Consider the following 19,811-nt stretch of genomic DNA (forward strand, 5'->3'; position numbering starts at 1 on the left):
GCTCTGCATCTTGATAATACTAGTTGGTAGTACTTTCCTTATTTCAAAATGATTCTAAGTATATTTTGCACTTACTTAATTGTGTACACATTGCTTCTTTCCATAGAATGTAAGATTCTTGAGGACAAGGGTCTAATTTTTGTCTTTGAATTTTTCAGTGTCTGTTGTATATAATAGAAATGAAATAAATGTTCAGAAGTGTGCTTTGTAAACTTCAATACTATATACATGATAATTGTTATTGTCATTGTTTGAGATGTTTTTGAAGATGGGAATGTCTCCCCCATTTCAATATCCATACTACCTCACCTGTCACAAGAACTTGGTCTAAAATGGAGAAAAGGAATGCGCACCTTGTTTTTCAGCACCTAAAATGCTAGTACAAGTAGACTATTGATCCATGACTGCTTATATATTACTGATTCAACATTTTTTTTGTTGATACTCAATATTTAATGACTTCTTTCTATGAGCCCTTTACTTGCTGCTAAGAGGGTAGATCCTTTGGACACATCTCCCCTTTGAAACTGTCCATGCTCTGAGCTGAGCCCTTTTATGTCAATAACTTAAATTTTTTTTAACTTAAATTTTTACATACCCCACAACTATGTCCAATACCTTATTTGTACACATTTTCCACATATGCCTCTGGAATGGGGTTGATACAAGAGAAAGAAATTACCTGGTTGCCTTTCATGGAGAGTTTACAGTCTAGTCAGGGAGACAAAGCATATAAATATATAAAAACATAACTATAGAAAATAATGTGAGATTAAATGATAATGAATGATGAATTATTCTCTTATACTTTCATGATATGAAGCATTTTTAAGTTATTTCATTTTTCCAATTACATGCAAAGATGGTTTTCAGCATTCATGTTGTTTTGAGCTTTTGATTTCCATATTTTTCTATCACCTTCCTTTTCCTCCCCTCCCTGTGGTATCCAGCAATCTGATATAAATTCTATTTGTACAATTACATGAAGAATTTCTACAAAATGCAGAATTGACTCACTCTTAAAGAATTCACCTCTAAAACCATACTGAGGTTTGGAGATCTAAACTTTGCGGGTTCTAGAGTACTTGAGTATTTTTATGATCATTTGAGATATTTGTAAAATAGTATCACACATAGTAGGTTAGATATAAATACTCATTTCCTCCCCTTTTCCTATAGCAAAGATGATTATGATCCTAGATAAGAAAGCTGCCATCTATCAGACCTAATAAGAGGTTTATAAATCCTCTACTGACCATCCAGTAAATTGGTGCAACTGTATACCACAGGGATTCTTGGGTTGTCACTGCTTTGGCACAGATAAACTTTTACCAACCATAGTAAGACCACTTCAATTCTGTCTCTCAGAAAGTCATTCACTACTGAGGCTTCTTGTGGTTCATCCAGGCTTCTGGGGGACAGCTAATACTCATTCCCCTTACATCCCTCTCTCAGAGGGATGTTAGATATCAAAATAGTTAAAATTCTGTCTTAAGGACAGGGCTGTGAATACCTCTGATAGTCAAGAGAGGGCAGCATTGAGGCAGAAAAAGGAGAGACCAGGATCCGCTGTCTGCATTGTAATTTCAGCACTTCAATTCCAAAAGATAGAATTAAATGCAATTTATTTTTATGAGTTGGGGGAAAAACCTTCAGAGGACATTCAGATCATATCTATTTTTTTAGAGGAGGAAACTGAAGCCCAGAAATGTGAAATGATTTGCCTAAGATAAACCATCGCTTTAGTCACTCTGGGACAACACTAGTTAAACTTCCATCCTTAAGTGATTCAAAGGAAATGAAAATGGAAGGGGTGAAGTATTAGAAACAAGAAAAGATAAGAGAGTATTAAAAAAAGTTTTCAATCATCTAGAAAACAGTTTCATAGATTATTAAAGCTGGAAGTGACCTTAGAAACCAACCCTCTCATTTTATGATTAAGAAAGGGAGGCCCCAGGAGAAAAAGTGCCGTGTTCAAGGTTACTCTGATAACTGTGGGTAGCAGAATTGCATTTGAAACTTCTAGAATCTCAGTTTTCAGACACTTAGCCCAGCGCTTTTTCCACTGTACCTCATTAGTAATAATTTGTAAAAAAAAAAGGTAGCATTAAACATATGATGTAATCATGATGCCTTTGATAATAAATGTCATTTTAAAAATTTATTTCTTCATCTTTTAAAGGAAGATAATGATACTTTACTTTCCTCTGGAGGTTGAGAAGTAATCATTTTATAAACCTTAATACTATATAGAAGTGGGGGCGGCTAGGTGGCGTAGTGGATAAAGCACCGGCCCTGGAGACAGGAGTACCTGAGTTCAAATCCAGCCTCAGACACTTAATAATTACCTAGCTGTTTGGCCTTGGGCAAGCCACTTAACCCCGTTTACCTTGCAAAAACCTAAAAAAAATACTATATAGAAGTGGGCTCCTATTAAGTACTGATTAAGGTTACTAGCTGAAATCCTCATTGTCTATGGGCCAATGTGGATAATGTCTTAATGAGCTGAGGGTATTGTGACAGTCAGCTCTACAGAGCAGAAAGAAAGGACAAGAGAGACTGAGGGGTGCTGATTCCCTAGAAGGGAAAACAATTCAGTGCAGGGAAAGGTGATAGGAAATGGGGGAGTGGGGTTCAGGGACGACCTTTGCTGGGTTCTGATAGAAATGTCATGATTCCTATGATTAAGCTCAGGATGGTTATAGATTCTGCTTTTAGACACTTGTGAAATGTCCTTTCTGTTTGCATCTGGGCCTGGAGTTCTCCAAATGCCCCTCTGCTGATCTTTTATTTTTATTTTTTTGTTTTTGCAGGGAAATAGGATTAAGTGACTTGCCGAAGGTCACACACAGCTAAAGAAATATTAAGTGTCTGAGATTGGATTTGAACTCAGATGCTTCTGACTCTAGGGCCAGTACTCTATTCACTGTGCCACCTCTGCAGGTCTTTTTACAATTGCCCTCAGCCTGGGGGGCTGAAGTGAAAGGAATTCTTGGAAGAAGTCTGAAGGAATAGGAAAGGACAACTGATAGGTGAGAATCTCTCTTCAAATCAAAATACTACTATGATTTAGATTCTCAAATGGAATTTTCTCTCCCCTTCTGCACACCCTTACCTCCCTCCCATTTCCTCTGTCCTAAGAGAGATGAATTCATGCTGATGCAGTCTCCCGGCTTCCTTAGGTCGAAGAGCACATTTGTGAGCTCAGATTAACAACATTGTTGTAGTTACGGAATAAAGGAGAAAAACAGACGTGAAAAGACCTTGGGCAAGCTGAACAGGCTGCACAAATGCGTTGGGTTTTTACCGAGATGCTGATGAAGTCAAATGATGCTCCGGCTCCCCAGCTTGCACTTGGCCTGTGATTTAATAGCAGGCACTAAAGACCCAGCAAGTGGAAACTCCAGGGGCCAACTTTGTTTGGCAGACAGGAGAAGGTTCCAGCTCCAGAAGGCATCAAAGTGCAGCAGCTACAGTGAGCAGAACTGGTCTCCTGCTCCTGCCAACTCTCTTGGTGCCTCCGGGGGGGGGGGGGTCTGAAGGCTCCCCAGCTCTCTCAGCAGCTGGGCCACCTCTGGCTCCGTTGACCACTTCATCCAGCCCCCGGCCCATAGCTGCTATAACTGTGAATTGCAGAGTCCCCAATCCTGTTCAGAACCATCTTGGATTGTAGAAGCCACCTCAAACTTTGACTTCTTTGCCCAGAACCTGTTGATTTGGCTGACTGTATAGAGGACCATATGGAGTACCAATAGAGATTGACTTCCCTCCCAGAGGAATAAGGACTCCAGATTCTGATTCAAGAAGGAACCAGAATTGGAAGGAAAAAGAGACTCCTCAAAAGGAGTTTGCTAATATTATCAGTGTGGACACACATACACCATATGAATGGGCAATAGAACGAACAGTAGAACTATATAATTTCTAAGCATCTGCCAGCTCTAACCTACAGTTGAGTGAAAGCTAAGTCTTTTGAGGGGAAGGATGGTTTTTATTTTTTTTGTTTTTTTTTTGTATAATTTAGAAAAATACCTATCATTTATATAGCTTCTACTATATACTGGGTCTTTTACAACATCTCCTTTGATCTTTAAAACAACCCTGTGAAGTAGATGCTAATACTACTCATTTTATAGTTGAGGACATTAGGGTTAAGTGACTTCCTCAAGGATTAGTAAATGTTCCTGAGGCTGGATTCAGATTCCAGATTCCAGTTCTAGTGCTCTATCTACTGATCCACCAGGTGCTTTGTACCTCAAGGTCCTGGAACATAGTAGGTTATTGATAAATGCTTGTTGAACTGGAGAGTAATATTGAAAAGTAGGCCTACAGATGAGTACCATGAATACACCTGGCAGAAGTGGTTGAAAGAAAAGACTAGCACTGCTGACAGGAACTGGGAAGCAGAGCTGGTGTCCAAGGATGAGTATCTGGACATCTAGAGGCCCACCAACTACTCCAGCTGATGCAAAGAAGCAAGAAATAGTATTGCCATATTCATGGAAGCATCCAATTCAGGCACAAAATAGCTGAGCATATGTACATGGAGTACATATGTTCCAAACTTAGCAACTTGCCTCAAAAAGGAACTTCCAAACACAAACAATTTGAATACTTCAGCCCTAACCTGCTTTTTATGGAATTCTGAGTCTGACACTTAATAGCTGTGTGACTATATTTACATTCTTACATTATCTACCTCAAAGAGTTGTTGTCAAGAAAGCACTTTGTAAAAATATTATCAATAGGATGACTATTTTGGTTTGTTTTCTTTTTAATGAATATCTCAGTTTCTGAGTTCTTCAGTATGGGAAATTACTGGTGTGAAAATTTTCTCCACCAATGCAAATATACAATTGATCTTTAATTTATTGTCTCTAAGGATTTGGCTAGGGTTCTGAGAAATTAAATGATAAATCCATCCATGGTCATCATTCATCAGAAGCGGGGCTTGTAACTGCGATTTGAATGACAAGAATTCTATCGACTAAATCATACTGCCTGTGAGTACTTATTGTTGTGATTGATAATATTATTATGATTTTACATTTAAGTTTAGCATTCAGTGTTTTTATGTTATATGCACAGAGATTTTTTTAAAAAAATACATGTACAGTTGCATGAATGTACTTATATACATTCCCAAATAGGTGTCTTCATCAGCATGATAATAAGTATAACAAATGTTTATTGTGAACATTCTGTTTGCAGGATGTACCCACACACCTATACGTACACTACATACAAACACACGTATACCTGTATCATATATAGGGAGTCCTGTCCCATCCACACAAACACATACCATCCTGATGCAATGAAATGAGTCAAAACAGTGCCAAGGACAGGTTCCAGTTAGAACTTTTCAGTAAATGATCTTGAGCAAATGTGTTAACATTATCAAACTTCAGTTTTCTAAAGTAAAGTAAAAGGGATAGTGCATATTGGGTGAGAAAGCCTGAAGTCTTCTTTCAATTGCACCCAACATTCGAGGAGTCTGTGATTACATGGCAGATGAAATTAGTCTTTTCAGAAAAAAAAAATTTCCATGGTCCAACATTTATCCCACCAGGGGCAAGGCTGGATGTTGGATTCGATAGAAAAGGGAGATGCAGGTGAATGTTGCCCTTTCCAGGTTTCTGGGAAGCCCTGATCTAGGGTCCTGACCAGTCAGCAATTTCACTACTCTGGCTCTGTTATCTTCCATCGGGCCAGGCCCCCAAATGGGATTCAAGTTACAGATTGCAGAGCTGGGGGCATCTTGATAGATTGGGGAAAACTCTGCTCTTTTAGACCTGAAGACCTGGAGAGCATACTTAATGTGATGGGGTTTGGGTACCTGACCCTTCATTATTTCCTCATTATTTTTATTGCACTCTTTTTCATGGAGTACAAAGGAAAAAACAAACAAAAGCCAAATAACCCTCTCTTCCCTAATCCGACCCATCTAGACTCCTATGCCCTTTCCCAAACTATAGTGTGAAAGATGGACTTGACGACAAAGGATCTGGGACTGACTCATTTACTTAATCGTAGGGACTTTGGGCATTTCTTTTAAGTCAAGACTTAGTCTATTTCCCAATTCGTAAAAGGGGGAAATAAAACTTTCACTAATTGTCTGGGGAAAACGCTTGGTAAACCTTAAAAATGCTACTTAACTCGGAGTTGCCTCATTCTCTCCCTTGTCGCCTGACTGGTGAAAGAGGAACAAAGACTTCTGGCTACGACAGACGCGTTTTCTACATTCCCGGGCAAGAACAGGACGCCTTCTGGTCCGAGGAAGTGAGAGGAAAAGGGGACTACGTTTCCAGCTCTTAGGTTAGCCAAGAGTCGCTGGCTTTCAGGCAAGTTCTCCAGGTTCCCCTATCTCTGGCGGGATCGCGCAGAGACGGTGCGCAGAAATCCAGTGACTCGCCTTAGGTCTTTCAGCTCTGGTTCAGAGACTGACAAGAGGGTAGAATAGGGATGCTGGGGAAGTAACCAGTTGGATCTCCTGGAGAAAAGGGGCGTTAGGAAAGCCTCAGTGAAACATGATGCATGTTTAAATAAACTTCAGCAGTTTACATTCGGTTGCGACCTCTGTTTATAAAATACAGAAAGCGATAGGGAAAACACCCTACTGCTGCCACAATCGCTGCTTTTATCCCGCAGGAGAGAGCATTACCTCTCAGGAGACTGACCAACCGAGTCAGATAGGCCGAAAGGGAGTAGAACCTGGCTTCCGCTGGAACCCCCAAACTACTCGAGATTCATTGCCAGGCATTGCTTATCAACCCAAAGTTCTAATCTACTCGTGACTCTATTTCAACAAAGCAAACTGGGTTGAGGCTTCAATTCAATTCGTTTCAATGTCACAAAATTTATTAAGCACCTACTATGTGCAAAACACTAGGCTAAGTGCAAGGAGTTTGTGAATCCCCAGATGCTTTTAAAGACAACAACATTGTAGATGGGAACCCTGGTGTCTACTATTGTCCTCCAAGACACTATCTTTGAAGTTCCACACAGATGGATACCTTCAGCCCAACTCTGGAGTTTGGAGACGTCTGTTTGTGAAGACATTTCTAAAGTTGGCTTAAAATAAGTCTGGAGTTGCGCTGGGAACCGCCACCCGCCACCCTCTCTTCTGTCTCTTTCTCCCCCTCCCCACGAAATTCCTAGGAAAGCCTGAGGCCGTGTTTATCTCTGCCCCGGGTGGGGAAGGCATAAGGGCTTCAGGAAAGAGGACAAAGGGAACCAGTGTCACTCCTGGGGCTGGATTTCCTGACCCTCCTCTTAGACACATTGCCTCTGACTGGGCTGCAGAGCAGTTAATTTTAAAAAAAGAGATATTTAATTTCCTCTCCTACCCCCCCAAACAAACAAACAAAAAACCCTCTTATAATCCTTTCCCTTATTTTTACAGATAGTAAAATTTCCTTACGATTTTTCTTGTTAATTCGACAAACATTTAATGATGTCTGTGCAGTTAAAGAAAGACTTTTTCCAATGGAAATCTGGGGGAGAATTTAAGAAGAGAACATATTAAATCATAGTTGATCAGAAGTGGATCACATGGCAGGAATTAGCAGCATGACCTTAGACAAGTCATTGTGGAGCCAAAGAGAGAGACTCTAAAATTCTACAGTTCTCTGATTTCTACCAGGGTGTCCTGGTGATCTGTTTAGCATGATTCAAGTCTAGACAAGTCAATTATATGTTCAGTATTCTTTGAATATGGTTCAACTATTTGGCTGTTTATAGTCTTATGGGAACCTGAATTTCATCCACAGAAAAGTGGACTTGTCCTTTTCCTCATGAGTGCTCTGATTTTTCTCTATTCTCTATCTCTAATTCCTTCCAAATTTCATTTAGCATTTTTAACAATAGTTATATCTCAAGGAAGTTGGCATTGTCATTTGAACCTGAAGCCACTCCAGACATAAAAGCTTGCAATTTCCGTTGCTACATAGTTTCTTTTGAAATCTCCAAGAGAGATTGGAGGTGACCAACCTTGTAAGGTCAGAGAAGTCAGGAGAAGGTCATCAATGGCCTTCTGGTTAGTTTGCAAAACTACAGTCAGCAATTTCACACAGACATAGTTAATTTTATGTTTCTTTACAGAGGAAGATTTCCGAAGTTGTATAATGTTTCATCTAAATTTCCAAAGATATATATTTTTTTCTTCTAAATACTGATGTCAGAGAAACATTGAATGTTAGACCACCCAATTCATTACTTTCATTTACAGATGGGGAAACTGAGTAGGACAAGGGAAGCAACTTCTTCAAGGAACCAGATCTGGTTAGGCAGACCCAGAACTAGAACCCAACTTTCCTGACACTGACCTGTCCAGTCAATGTTCTTTCACCCACACCTTTACTGTCCTTTGGGATAACGAATTTTGGGAGGTGTTAAGGGCTTCCCTGAAAGGGAAAAAATATATATTAAACAATTTTCCATTTGTAATCCTCAAAATCTCCTTAGTCAGTACTATCTCAGCTCAAGGCATATTAGAAGGTATTAGGGAGAGCCATGATCAAGTTGTAATTCATCTTGGTGTTTTCTTTTTCCAAAGAACATTATATTTTGCCATTGAAGGGAAAAAAAATCATGGGAAGTAATTTGGGCAGGCAGAAGAGATCTATTCAGTTTATTGAAAAAGGAAAATTTTTTGTTTTAGAATTTGCACTTTAGTAGTTTCCACTCAAATGCCACACTGAGTTAAGGTTCAACATAGCTCAGATGCCTGTAGTGGTGTTTCAGTACAGTAATGGTAAGCCGGAGAGTTTGTACGGGCTTCCTATTCTAGAGAATCCTAGAGAGAGCGGGAATTAGGCAGTAAGCCTATCTGATCTATGTCACAAGATCCCACCGGGGTCTGATTTAGCGTCCGAACTTAATATTCGCAGTGGGATAGTGTTCTTAGTCCAAAAGGAACTCGTTCCACATTTGGCAGGCAGAGAACTTCTCAAGGCTCCCCGCATAGTTGAAGAATCTAAGAGATATGGCTCTGGATTAGCCCTGTGGCCTCTTTCCTCGTGAAGGAGGTATACCAATACTGAGAGATGTGTAACTGGAGGCTATCAGTCGGTCACTGGAGGAAGTTAAGTCATTAGAAACCGGGTTGTCTTATTCTTTTCTCCCCTCTAGTCCTATCTACTTAGCATCTGCACTAATGACCTCTTGGCATTTTCAAAACATTCATACATAAACTAGGGCTGCTGGGGAGTGAGACAAGTACCAGTATGATGTTTCCTTTTCCATTTGTTCCTTTATAGGACAAACAATTGTGCACCTAGGATAGAGCTGGGTTAGGGAACGATGTTAAGAATTGACCCAAGTGGATGAAATGTTGAGGTTTTTTTTTTCATTTCTTCTTTTAAAAACAAAGAAATAAAAGCATAACCTCCTATTAAACGCTTCATTAGACTTTAGATTTACTAGATCAGAAGGTTTCAACTAGTGTGTGCACATATGTGCCTCGGACTCCTTTAGCAATCTAGCAGCGCCTCGGGATAAAGTTTTTAAATATAAAACCCGTCGGACTAGGAAGGAAGTGGTCAGTTATTTTGACATATAGTAAAATCAAGACTCCAATTTAAGAATTTCTTTTCTTGAGAGATAATGTCATTTACATAGAAAGATGAGTTCACGAACCCGGAAAATCAAAGGTTTTTTTTTTTTTAAGTTAAAAACTATCAGAATTTTCAGTTGTAGGCACCCACCTGTGCAAAACTCCAACCCTCCTCTTTCTTTCTAAATAACTCTCCCCAAATCATCTCTCTCGTGAGTGCAACTTCTGATAAAGCGATCTCTGTGAAGTCACCCTACGAACTATTTGGGCACATTCTCCGAGGCTCTTCTGCCTGAAATAATCCCGGGCGTAGGGTGGCTCCTCGTGGCACGGTTCGATCATTCAGTCCCTACGAGAACGGGAAGCCTAAGGCTGGCACGTGTACCAAGCCCAGCGAGCTGCACTTATCCGGTCCCAGCATGGAGAACTGAGCGTCAGCGACACATCAAAACTGTATTTTGTGGCAGTCCTTCCGTGCCGACTCGAGTCGCTCAGTAAAACGCGGAGCCTTAGTTCTGGACTATAAAAAGAGGAGTGTGGAGGAGGCTTCCAAATATTCACGTTCAGAACGAACATCAACGGACTTGAGTCCCTGTTAAATTGTGCTGAAATCTGCTCAGTGGCACCGAAGCAAAAGGGCTTCTATTTGATTTCGGGTGTTCTTTCATTTTTTGTTTTCTGTCTTACGCCATAGGTCTAACGGTCTGGGGCCCTAAGATCATAGTCGGAGGTGCTTTTTTATGAAACCAACCCCCTCAGTGACCAGAAAGGCAGTCCCGGTTGGAGGCAGATACTTTTCCTTCTAGTGGTCATTGCTATCTCAAATCGGAGTCTGTCCATTGTCAGCTGCCTTTTCTTCAGTCGATGTCTTCAAATAAAACAAAACAAGGCTAGTTCCCTGGTTTCCTCAGGCCCTCCAGTTTTATAATTTATCCCTGATCTGTGAAATGAAGGAGTTAAAGGAAATGATCTCTTAAGTTCTCATTTCCTCCAGTTCTTACATTCTATGTTTTTTTGTCTCTTGTCACCCCTAGTTTCCAGGCCTCAGGGCTCCTTGGGAAGAGAACAAGTAAGAGGAGGGCTATGGGAATGATGGGAAGAACCTAAAGTTCCAGGAATCTTTAGTCCATCTTGTAAGAGCTGAGTTTTTAATGCCGTCGCCAGAGTCGACTATCCAGGCTATCTACTGCAGGACAACTCTTTCATCTTTCCCATTCCACTCCTGCTCAGGCAGGCAACATTCTTACACCCAAATTCCCCTGTAAGAGGATGGAGGAATTGGGAAAGAATAGATTTCTAAGACAACTGGGAAGGCATCTTTGGTGAAAAATTCATAACTGGATTTTCCTTTCCTCCAAGTTCAAGAGACATCTTAGATTTGGTTTCTTGAGCCCTTCCTGGTTCATCTTGAGCTATCTCCTGTCATTGCCTTCCCATGTCCTGGAATATCCTCTGTCTGGTCAGCTCAGGTCAAGACCCCCTTCCTTGGGCTGACTAGTGTGTTTTAGCATGAATCCAAATATCTGGGTGAAAGCTGAAACATAGTCAAATACAGATCCCCCCCCCCAAAGATTCAGTAGCTGCATATTTCAGTTTCGATCTAGTTGTCTGACTTCTAGTACAAACCACCTTGTGAGCTGCCTAAAGGCTGAAATTGGAGGGAGAAGTTAAACAAAAGACAATGACACCAAAATTTACCAGGGACTGGACCTGGGAAAACCTAAAATCTCCCTTTCTCTGGATCCATAATTGTGGAGATAGGTCTTGAAGGGGACCATATTAAAGACAGGAGACTAAGACTTAGAAGTTAATACCTGTTCCTCCAAAAGGCCAGGAGTGGAGAAGGTCTTTCCAGCCCTGTGGAAGCCAGACCTCCAAGCACAATATCGGTGGATTCAGATCACCTAGGGAAAAGGACCCATATTATTTCTTGTTTCTCTTCAGTATATCCATAGTTACTCCTTAGATTGCCCTGGACACTTAGTGAATTCTCCAAGTTCCAAGGTATAGGAAGTCAGTCCAGGCTGAACTAATAGGGTGGTTTAACCTTATCCCCAGGATCTGGGAAACAAGGTAAGGAAAGGTGGCCAAATGCCAGAGACCTCTTCCCAACCCCAGCCAAGACACAGAAAGCTGAGCTTCTAGTCCTGTAAAACAAGGTGATATACACATAAAAGAACTCAATAAATCCAAGGTCAAGTTAAGATTATTATCCTCCAGCTTCAGGGTTGAAACCCTGAGGGTTAAGGTTCTTTGCAGCCCTTATAGCCTTCCTTAACCCTTAGAATGCTTCCCTTCTCCTGGGAAGGTTTGCACTGCTTTGACAGATGCAGAGAAAGACTCCCCTTACATGAGGTTCTCACTTGATCTACTTTCAGCGTTCCAGGAATACCCTGTTTCAGGTGCATGAAGATTAATAAAAACACTACAATGGTGAATGAAGGTGCTAGTATTTGCACATTAGGAAAAGAAACTGGTGGGGGGAAGGAGGATCGGGAATAATGCATAGTTGTATATGTAAATGAAAAAAACTGTTTATACAGACTGTGAATATAAAGGTCATATATGTGCACCGCAGATATGTGTGTGTATCAGGATGTGTACATGTTTTCATTGGTGAATATGACATATGTATGTATGCATAATACAAAATATTGTGCCTGTCAGCATAATAATAATTCCTATTAACTTATTTGCCCATATTACATATTTGCTTTATTTACATTCTATTATTAATTAATATGTGGGGCACAACCACAAATGTGTGTGTGTGTGTGTGTGTGTGTGTGTGTGTATACACAACCCTATATGTACCCACACCTCAGGCTAGAGGTTATTTAGACTCTCTATATATTACATTGCATTTTAACACACCCGAAATACTTTCAAGCTCATTTTCCTTTGACTTTGGAATATCTTCAGACAAATTTTCTTTAGAGTATGATTTTAATGTTGAGAAAAAGAATGTAGAGGAAAGAAAGGAAGAAAAAATAAAAGAAAAAATATGAGAGAGGAAGAGAGGAGCTAAAGTAAGACAGGAAGGAATGGAAAAGAGAAAAAAGGAGGAAAGATAGAAGGATGCGAAAGAAAAGGAATAAAAAATAGAAAAGAAATGAAGGGAGAAAAGAAAGAATTGGAAGAGGAGATGTAAAAAAAGAAGGAATGGAGAAAAAGTGAAGTAGAAAATAGGGAGCTTAAATTTATAGAACTGGTAAAAAATTATCATTTCCAACCTAGGATACCATGCAGAATTTTCTGATGTAAAAGACTGCCCCCCCTCTTTCTTTTATGTGACCAGGTGCTGATACATGTGAGGTTCTTAGATTCTGCTTAATTTGTTACAATAACTCCTTTGCCAGAATTTACTAGGTTCTTCCCTCTCTCCCTCATACTCCAGTCTGCTTTTCCTTCCTCAGGCCAGTATCTCCTGAAGTCAAAATTGGCCTTTATGTTCTTTGCTCTGGCCTGATCCTTGGCCTTCCTTCCCTCAGTTCAGTGCAAGCAACTCACCTTAAAGCAGAACTAGGATTAAGAGATATCTAGAAAAGGTTTTCAAACGATTTCACTTTTCTAGATACTCATTAAATTCTTTCTGGCTCTACAGCACAGGGCTCAGATTTTCAGTTCCTCCCCCTTTTCCAAACCCAAATAGTTGGTTTACTATTTGGGGCAGAGAAAGTATATAAATTTTTTTCAAATATTCTTGAAGAACTATTTACTTCTCTTTCTTACCTATCCAAATTTATCAGAAATACATAAATACATTACATACATCATGACTTGCAAATGTGTTGAGTGCAGATTACTGTGTAGTCTACAAAAGAGAAACAAAGGTCAGCAATGAGAAATAATTAGTTACTGCTCAGTTTCTCGGTCTACATTTTCATACATTTCCTTCCTCCGGTCTCTATCTCTCATTTGGAAGACTTTTCTGAAGTGTCCTTTCACCTCCAAAAGCCTAGAAGCCCAAAGCCTAAGATCTCCTCCCTCCCCCTTTTGGGGAAACGGGCCTGGTCAGTCAGACCAACTATCTAAGGGATTTAAGAGAAAGAGAGGGGACACACCAGGGTGCAGAACTTTCCACTTTATTCCCCTTAACCCTCAGCCCTGCACATCAGCCACAAGCTGACTATAACGCCAAATGTTTACAACCCTATCTGAAAATAGGTTACATCTCCAGGATGAATCAAGTTCAGACAACCAACTTGTCTATTCCCACTCTTCTATTTGTTCCTATTTTTTCTAGTTTAAAGCCCAGACCCGGACCTTAGCCTCTGGTTCATGGACTGCTGTCAGCGGAGGAAATTGGGAGGAGAGGGACAGCTTTATATTAATAAGTGGATGGGCCAGGGGGGAAAAATGGTTCAGTTAACAGAAACAGTTCACAGCTGCATCATCACCAAGGGCAAACGGTCTATCTAGAATTCTAAATGATACCTGTAATCCCATTAAAGTAATGAAAAGCAACCCATAGTTAATCCACTTCTGAGCTCACAATTTTGGAATCAATTCAAAAGACTGGTCGCTTGTGCGAAAGCCCCAATATTTATTCATTATTGTACTAGAATCAGAAAAAGGAGAAAAAAAAACCAGATGCTGTTTCTTCAGCCATTTAGTTAAGTGCCTGGGGTCTGAAAGGTTCTCAAACAAGACAGTGACTATCAAAAGGATTGTCAAACACTTTATAAATTGTCACTGATCCGCTGTGGCCCTTCCAAAAAGCCATTTGAGTCCCTCGGTTTTTCTTCTCTGTAAAATCAAGGTGTTGGTCTTAAATTGATCTCTCTTTAAGGTCTCTTTCCGGCTCTGCCATTCCCTGGTTCTGAGTCTATTGAATTATGTGATTGACTTCTAATAAATGTTGGGATATATGCTGATAGTGCACACACATATGTAGTAACTGTAGACATATGTAAAAGTATGTACATACTAGAAACCTGAATATTTGCATTGATGGATATGTACACACATATAAGGCTCACACAGTCAATTTGTATATGTATGTTTCTGTTGAATTATGATCTTGAATTATAGATCTTGGAGGAAAACCTGAAAATTGATAGTATATTCTAACTCTGAAGAGGGCAGGACAACATGGATGGAAATGAAAATATATATAATAAAATCATCATATTACAGAAAATTTAAAATTGCCCTCAGTCACCATTTTGAGTGCTCCTATTAAGAGCAAAATGTGTAATTGCGTTATTTCTATTCCTCCCACCCCCATCCCCTTATATTTGCTAAATACATCACACTAGTCGGCATCGAAATAATATGAAGCTTCTTAAAAGAAAGGAAACGTTTTATTCGAGAATTTACAATACTAGAAAATACATTAAAAGTGCTATAGTTGACTCTAGAAAAGTTGGTCCCCACAAAACACTACGGAACAATAGCTATGGACTTACACATTTATAAAATCATTGGAAACTCGCCCCGATATCTACAACGCTTCTGGATTTCACATTACTTTATGCGAGGTCGTAGAACCGCGAATGAAAAACAATTATTTTTCTTTTTTTCTTTTTTTTAAAAAGAGGAATGAGAGAGTGACTGACAGCCAGCTACCAGAAAAAAGGGGAGAAAGGCTTGAGAAGATGAAGTGAAATTGGATTTTCTCAGCCAGAAGAGCTGAAGAGAATCGCATTCCAATTCCGTCTTTTATAAAGCATTTTCTTTCCCTTTGCAGCTGGGAGAAAAAATTTAAAGGCCCAAATAAAATAATTCCGAGAAACCTCCTGAATAGGCTTTAAAAAAATAAATTTGTGTTTCATTTTTACATTCTAGCAGCACTGGCCCCCTCAAGGCAACAACATTCCCCCCTGTAGGTTTTGCTTTATTGTTGTTATTTAAGAAAAAGTAGTATTACTCTCTGAAATAGAACCCCAGCAAATCCCTCTTTGCATTATCTATCCTACGGAAGAGGAATAGAAATGCATCTTCTCTGGAAGATGGATTTTAAGATTTAACAAAACAGATTATCTGATGCCCTGAACAGGTTACTCTCCAGCAAAACAATTTTCAACACTCCTTAACACCACCCCCCTGGAACCCTCATCTTGCATCTTTCCTCCGCCCTCCCCCCCAATCCCTCACCAACGACATTCACAGAAGGCAGGTTTCAAATGGAAAACGAACTCCCCTTTTATAAAATTTTAAAGGGGGGGGCCGACTATGCCAGGATTAGAGATCATATCGCAATTACAATCAAAATACCATCAGCGCACAGACCTGCAAGACGTGATGTAGCCGGAGCCCCCGGGGTTACACATTGACTCCAGGTAAACGGTGTGGAACTGGGTTGGGACTGGCTGGGGCTTTGGGGCTGATCTTTTTATCCACTGCAAAAATTTTGGCACAGTTCATCCAGCTTGGAAAGAAGAGGAGAGAAGACAGAGGAGGGGGATTTTCCAAGGGTAAACGAACGAGACTGAGAAACATGTAAGACAGACTGAGGCCAATGGAGAGGCATAGAAAGGATAAGGGAGAGAGAGGGGAAAGAAACAGAGAAAGGAGCGAGAGTGACAAAGCAGGGAGAGAAGGGAGATAGAACAGAAGAAAGAGAGAGGCAAGCAGTGATAGGGAAAGAGTGGAGAGACACCGAAGCTCAAGAAAGAGGGCAGAGACAGCAAGGGAACGTCTTGCGGTCCGTTTCTGGAGATCGGTTTAAATACTGGACCCTTTTGACCAGCGAATGGGAAGGGTCAATTGGTTCTGGCGACGATGCTCGGGATCTCGGCTTCGGACTCTGCTTTCTCCTTTCTTTTTCTTCACGTTCTCCTCTGGCCCTCCCTCAGATGTCTATCCGTGAGTGCAGGGCGCTGTGTTTGCTGTCGTGGTCCCAATAGGAGCAGTGCATCATGGATAAGTCAGGCTGGCGGGCGCAGGCAAACTGGAGGCCAGGCGGGGGACCAGTTGCATTGGCCTGGGTAGGCGCGGGGGCCGGGGGTGCGGCGGCGGCGGGACTGGCGGGGCTGAGCTGGGCCGGGGGCGCGGCGGCTGGATGGTGGGGCGGATGGTGAGCCGCGGCCGCAGCTGGGTGCAGGTGGTGGGCGTGGGGGTGGTGCGCGTGAGGATGGGGGTGAGGCGCCGGATGGTGGCCCGCCATGCCGTTGTAAGAGTTCACCACACCGGGCAGTGCCATACCCTGCACCCGAGAGTAGGGCCCGTAGGAGGCTGGGGCCCCGGGGAGTCCCTTTACTCCTCCCGGGCTGCCGGGGCCGGCCGCCGCGGCCGCCGCCGCGGCCGCCGCGGCCGCCGCCGCCGCTGCCATCTGGCAGGACGCGTATGGCATGGGCGAGGGCGGCTGGGCCAGGGGCCACGAGTTGTTGAGGAAACCGGACTGTAAGTACTTGGGAGGCGCCAGATAGCCGTAGCCGTCGCCGCCTCCCGCGCCGCCGCCTCCCGCGCCCCCGGGACCGAAGAGGCCCTTGCCCGGCTGGAAGTGAGCCGGGGGTGGGCGGAAGGGCCGCTTCATGCGCCGGCGGCGGCGGTAATTGCCCTTCTCGAACATGTCCTCGCAGGCCGGATCCAGCGTCCAGTAGTTGCCCTTCCTCTCGCCGCCGCCCTCGCGCGGCACCTTGATGAAGCATTCGTTGAGGCTCAGGTTGTGGCGGATGCTGTTCTGCCAGCCCTTCTTGTTCTTCTCGTAGAAGGGAAACTTGCCGATGATGTACTGGTAGATGCCGGACAGCGTGAGCCGCTTCTCCGCGCTCTCGCGGATGGCCATAGCGATCAGCGCCACATACGAGTAGGGGGGCTTCTGCGAGGGGTCTGGCTTCTCTGGGACCCCTCCGCCTCCGCCGCTCTTCTCGGGGCTAAGCTCTTCCTTGCAGTCCCGGGGCCCCCGAGGTTCGGAATCCTTCCCTGGGCGGCCCGAGGCCGGCTCCGGTGCCAGTAGGGCCCCCGCGTCGTCCTCAGGCTCCGGGTAGCTGGCCATCATGCCAAGCAGCAGAAGCGGCCCGCCTCTCTCCTCTTCCCCCGCTGCGGACTACAGCGTCCTCTGCCGAGGATCCCCAGCTGGGAGAGGGGCCAGTGGGGGGGGGGGGAGCCAGGGAATGGATACGCAGGCCGGCCTGGGGGACACGTTCAGTCTTGGTGGTTTTCAAAAGCGACTTCGCTCCCTCTGGGATGCTGCGAATCTTCTCGATCTCTCTTTACTTCGCTACTTTTCTTCCTCTCCCTCTTTCCCTTTCCCTCCCTCTCGAGCGGTAATCGAGTGTTGAGCTCAGCTTCTGGGCATGGGGGGGAGCCAGTTGGATAGAGAGGGGCTCCGTACCTCCCCCCCCCCACGCCCCACCCCGTCCTGACTTGTCCCCGCCTAAAGTGGGTTTTCTTGTCTACTTTCTTTGCCTAAAGCTGCCTCTTCTAGTCTCCTACTGCGCGAGGATCCTCGCTCTTTTCTGATTTGTATGGACCCTGGCTAGTTCCGCTTTCGTCAAGAGCTTTAGCCCCTATAGCGGGGCAGCCAGCTGCGCACGGTCGAGTTCACTTCTAAGTCACATTTGATAAATACAATACACCCACCTGGCTTGGAAGTAGCGATTACGCTGAGGATTCAGCGTTTTCCCCGAACCTAATGGATGACGGCTTGGATCTCTACCCCCAACGTAGGACCCCTTCATACACACACACACACACACACACACACACACACACACACACACACACACACACTCTCCTGCTTTTCCTTTAAACTTTTCGGTACACTCACCGAACCTAAACAGAGAGGAGCCGTTCATCCCTGTCTCACGAAGCGTGTGCATCATTCAATTACAAGGGATCCATTTCTATTTCCATAGAGAATTCTGTCCTAGGTAATCATGGTGCAGTCTTTCAGGAGTTTAGCTAATAAAATAGTTTTCTGAAACTTTCCACACTGAACTAACCATGCCAGCTGCCTTAGGACAACTTAACATACTTGGTGGTAATGGTGGAGGTGGGGGGGGCGGGTTGAAGGGATAGACCTATGGGAAGGGGTCATAAATCTTTGTGCTGGTAGAGAGAACAGAAAACTCCACGAAGGCTTGTGATATGTCTATTGTGAAATGTTTCAAGACTGAATGAACGAAACACTCGCTTATCCACTCTTTTGAATAGAACTAGACGAATTTAGCTTGATTTTTGAATCCACCAGAGAAGCTCAGAGACATTTACAGTAGGAGATAACCTGGCAATGGATAAATATTCATTCTATTGTGGAATAAGTCTATGAATTTAAATAGTTTTAATTGGACATTCGGTTTGGTTAAACAAAATAGGCCTCCCCACCTTCACTTCCACCCCAGTTACCTCTTTATAGGTTCCGATTCATTCACGGACTCCAATCCTTTCCATGTGACTTCGAGGTTATTGGATGCTTTATATAAATGTGTCAATATACTCTTCTTGTATATATGTGGAGGTTATAGGTATGGATACACTTATGCACGTTCAGAAGAGAGTCAGCCAATAGGCATTTATTAAACGCTAACTAGGCTTATGTGTCCGAGTTTTCCTAGGCACTAGAGATACAAAAATCAAAGCCAACCAACCAACCAAACCCCCCCCCCCCAAAAAAAAAAACCAAAACAAAAACTAAGCATAAAAAATAGAAACAATCCCTACTCTTCAGGAGCTCAGTTCACACACCTGGAGCTGTGAATCCCAAGTCAGACAAGGACGTTTGATTACCAGATCTTTCAGTTGGTTCATCAGTTCTTCTGGGTCGAGTATTATTTATACGATTTCTGAGGAAGTGGAAGCGTGACCAAACAATGAGTGAGACTTGCAGAAAATGATCAAGTCGAAATCACTAATGAAAGGTCAGTTGTGTTTTGTTTTTGTTTGGGGTTGTTTTCCTTTTTGCAAGGGAGAGGAAAGGAGGGAAGAACAATTTTTGTTTTTTTTTCTCTAGTACTTTATTCTTCAAGCTATAGTTGCTAAGTTAGGGGCAACAGAATCAAAATCGGTCGGAGAATAACAGGTCTAGGCAGTAAAAACTGAGTAAATATTGAGAGCCAGCGTCTCTGCCAGTAAACTTGTCAAGCGCCGCATATAAATAGGGATGGATTTCACTACACTGCTTCACTGCTACCTTAGTTATAGATCTTGCAAGAGAAGCCGGCCACTGTAATTTCTTACTATTTCTACAACAAAAACAATAGCAGTGACCCACCGACGTAAAACTGCTCTGCTCCGGAGTGAAACTCAGATTCTTCGGAGCTCTCCTAAACTACAGAATATCCCCAAGTCCCAGAACGCGCTGCGTTCG

At 42.7% G+C, this 19,811-nt stretch overlaps 1 protein-coding gene across 1 annotated transcript; it reads right to left on the minus strand.

Moving 5' to 3' along the window:
- Window positions 1-3,609: 3,609 nt before the first annotated feature.
- Window positions 3,610-17,995, minus strand: FOXL2 (forkhead box L2). The gene is made up of 2 exons (XM_074214882.1): window positions 15,791-17,995; window positions 3,610-11,460 (listed from the first exon to the last, which is right to left on the minus strand). The coding sequence occupies exon 1, from the start codon at window positions 17,499-17,501 to the stop codon at window positions 16,353-16,355; it is 1,149 nt and encodes a 382-aa protein (XP_074070983.1). The 5' UTR covers window positions 17,502-17,995; the 3' UTR covers window positions 3,610-11,460; window positions 15,791-16,352.
- Between the last annotated feature and the right edge of the window lie 1,816 nt (window positions 17,996-19,811).

Source organism: Macrotis lagotis, chromosome 1 (assembly GCF_037893015.1).
Source record: "Macrotis lagotis isolate mMagLag1 chromosome 1, bilby.v1.9.chrom.fasta, whole genome shotgun sequence".
Taxonomy (NCBI): Eukaryota; Metazoa; Chordata; class Mammalia; order Peramelemorphia; family Peramelidae; genus Macrotis; species Macrotis lagotis.

Excerpts from the sequence above, each read along its gene's own strand:
- FOXL2 (XM_074214882.1), bottom strand. The coding sequence starts at position 17,501 with ATGATGGCCAGCTACCCGGAGCCTGAGGACGACGCGGGGGCCCTACTG.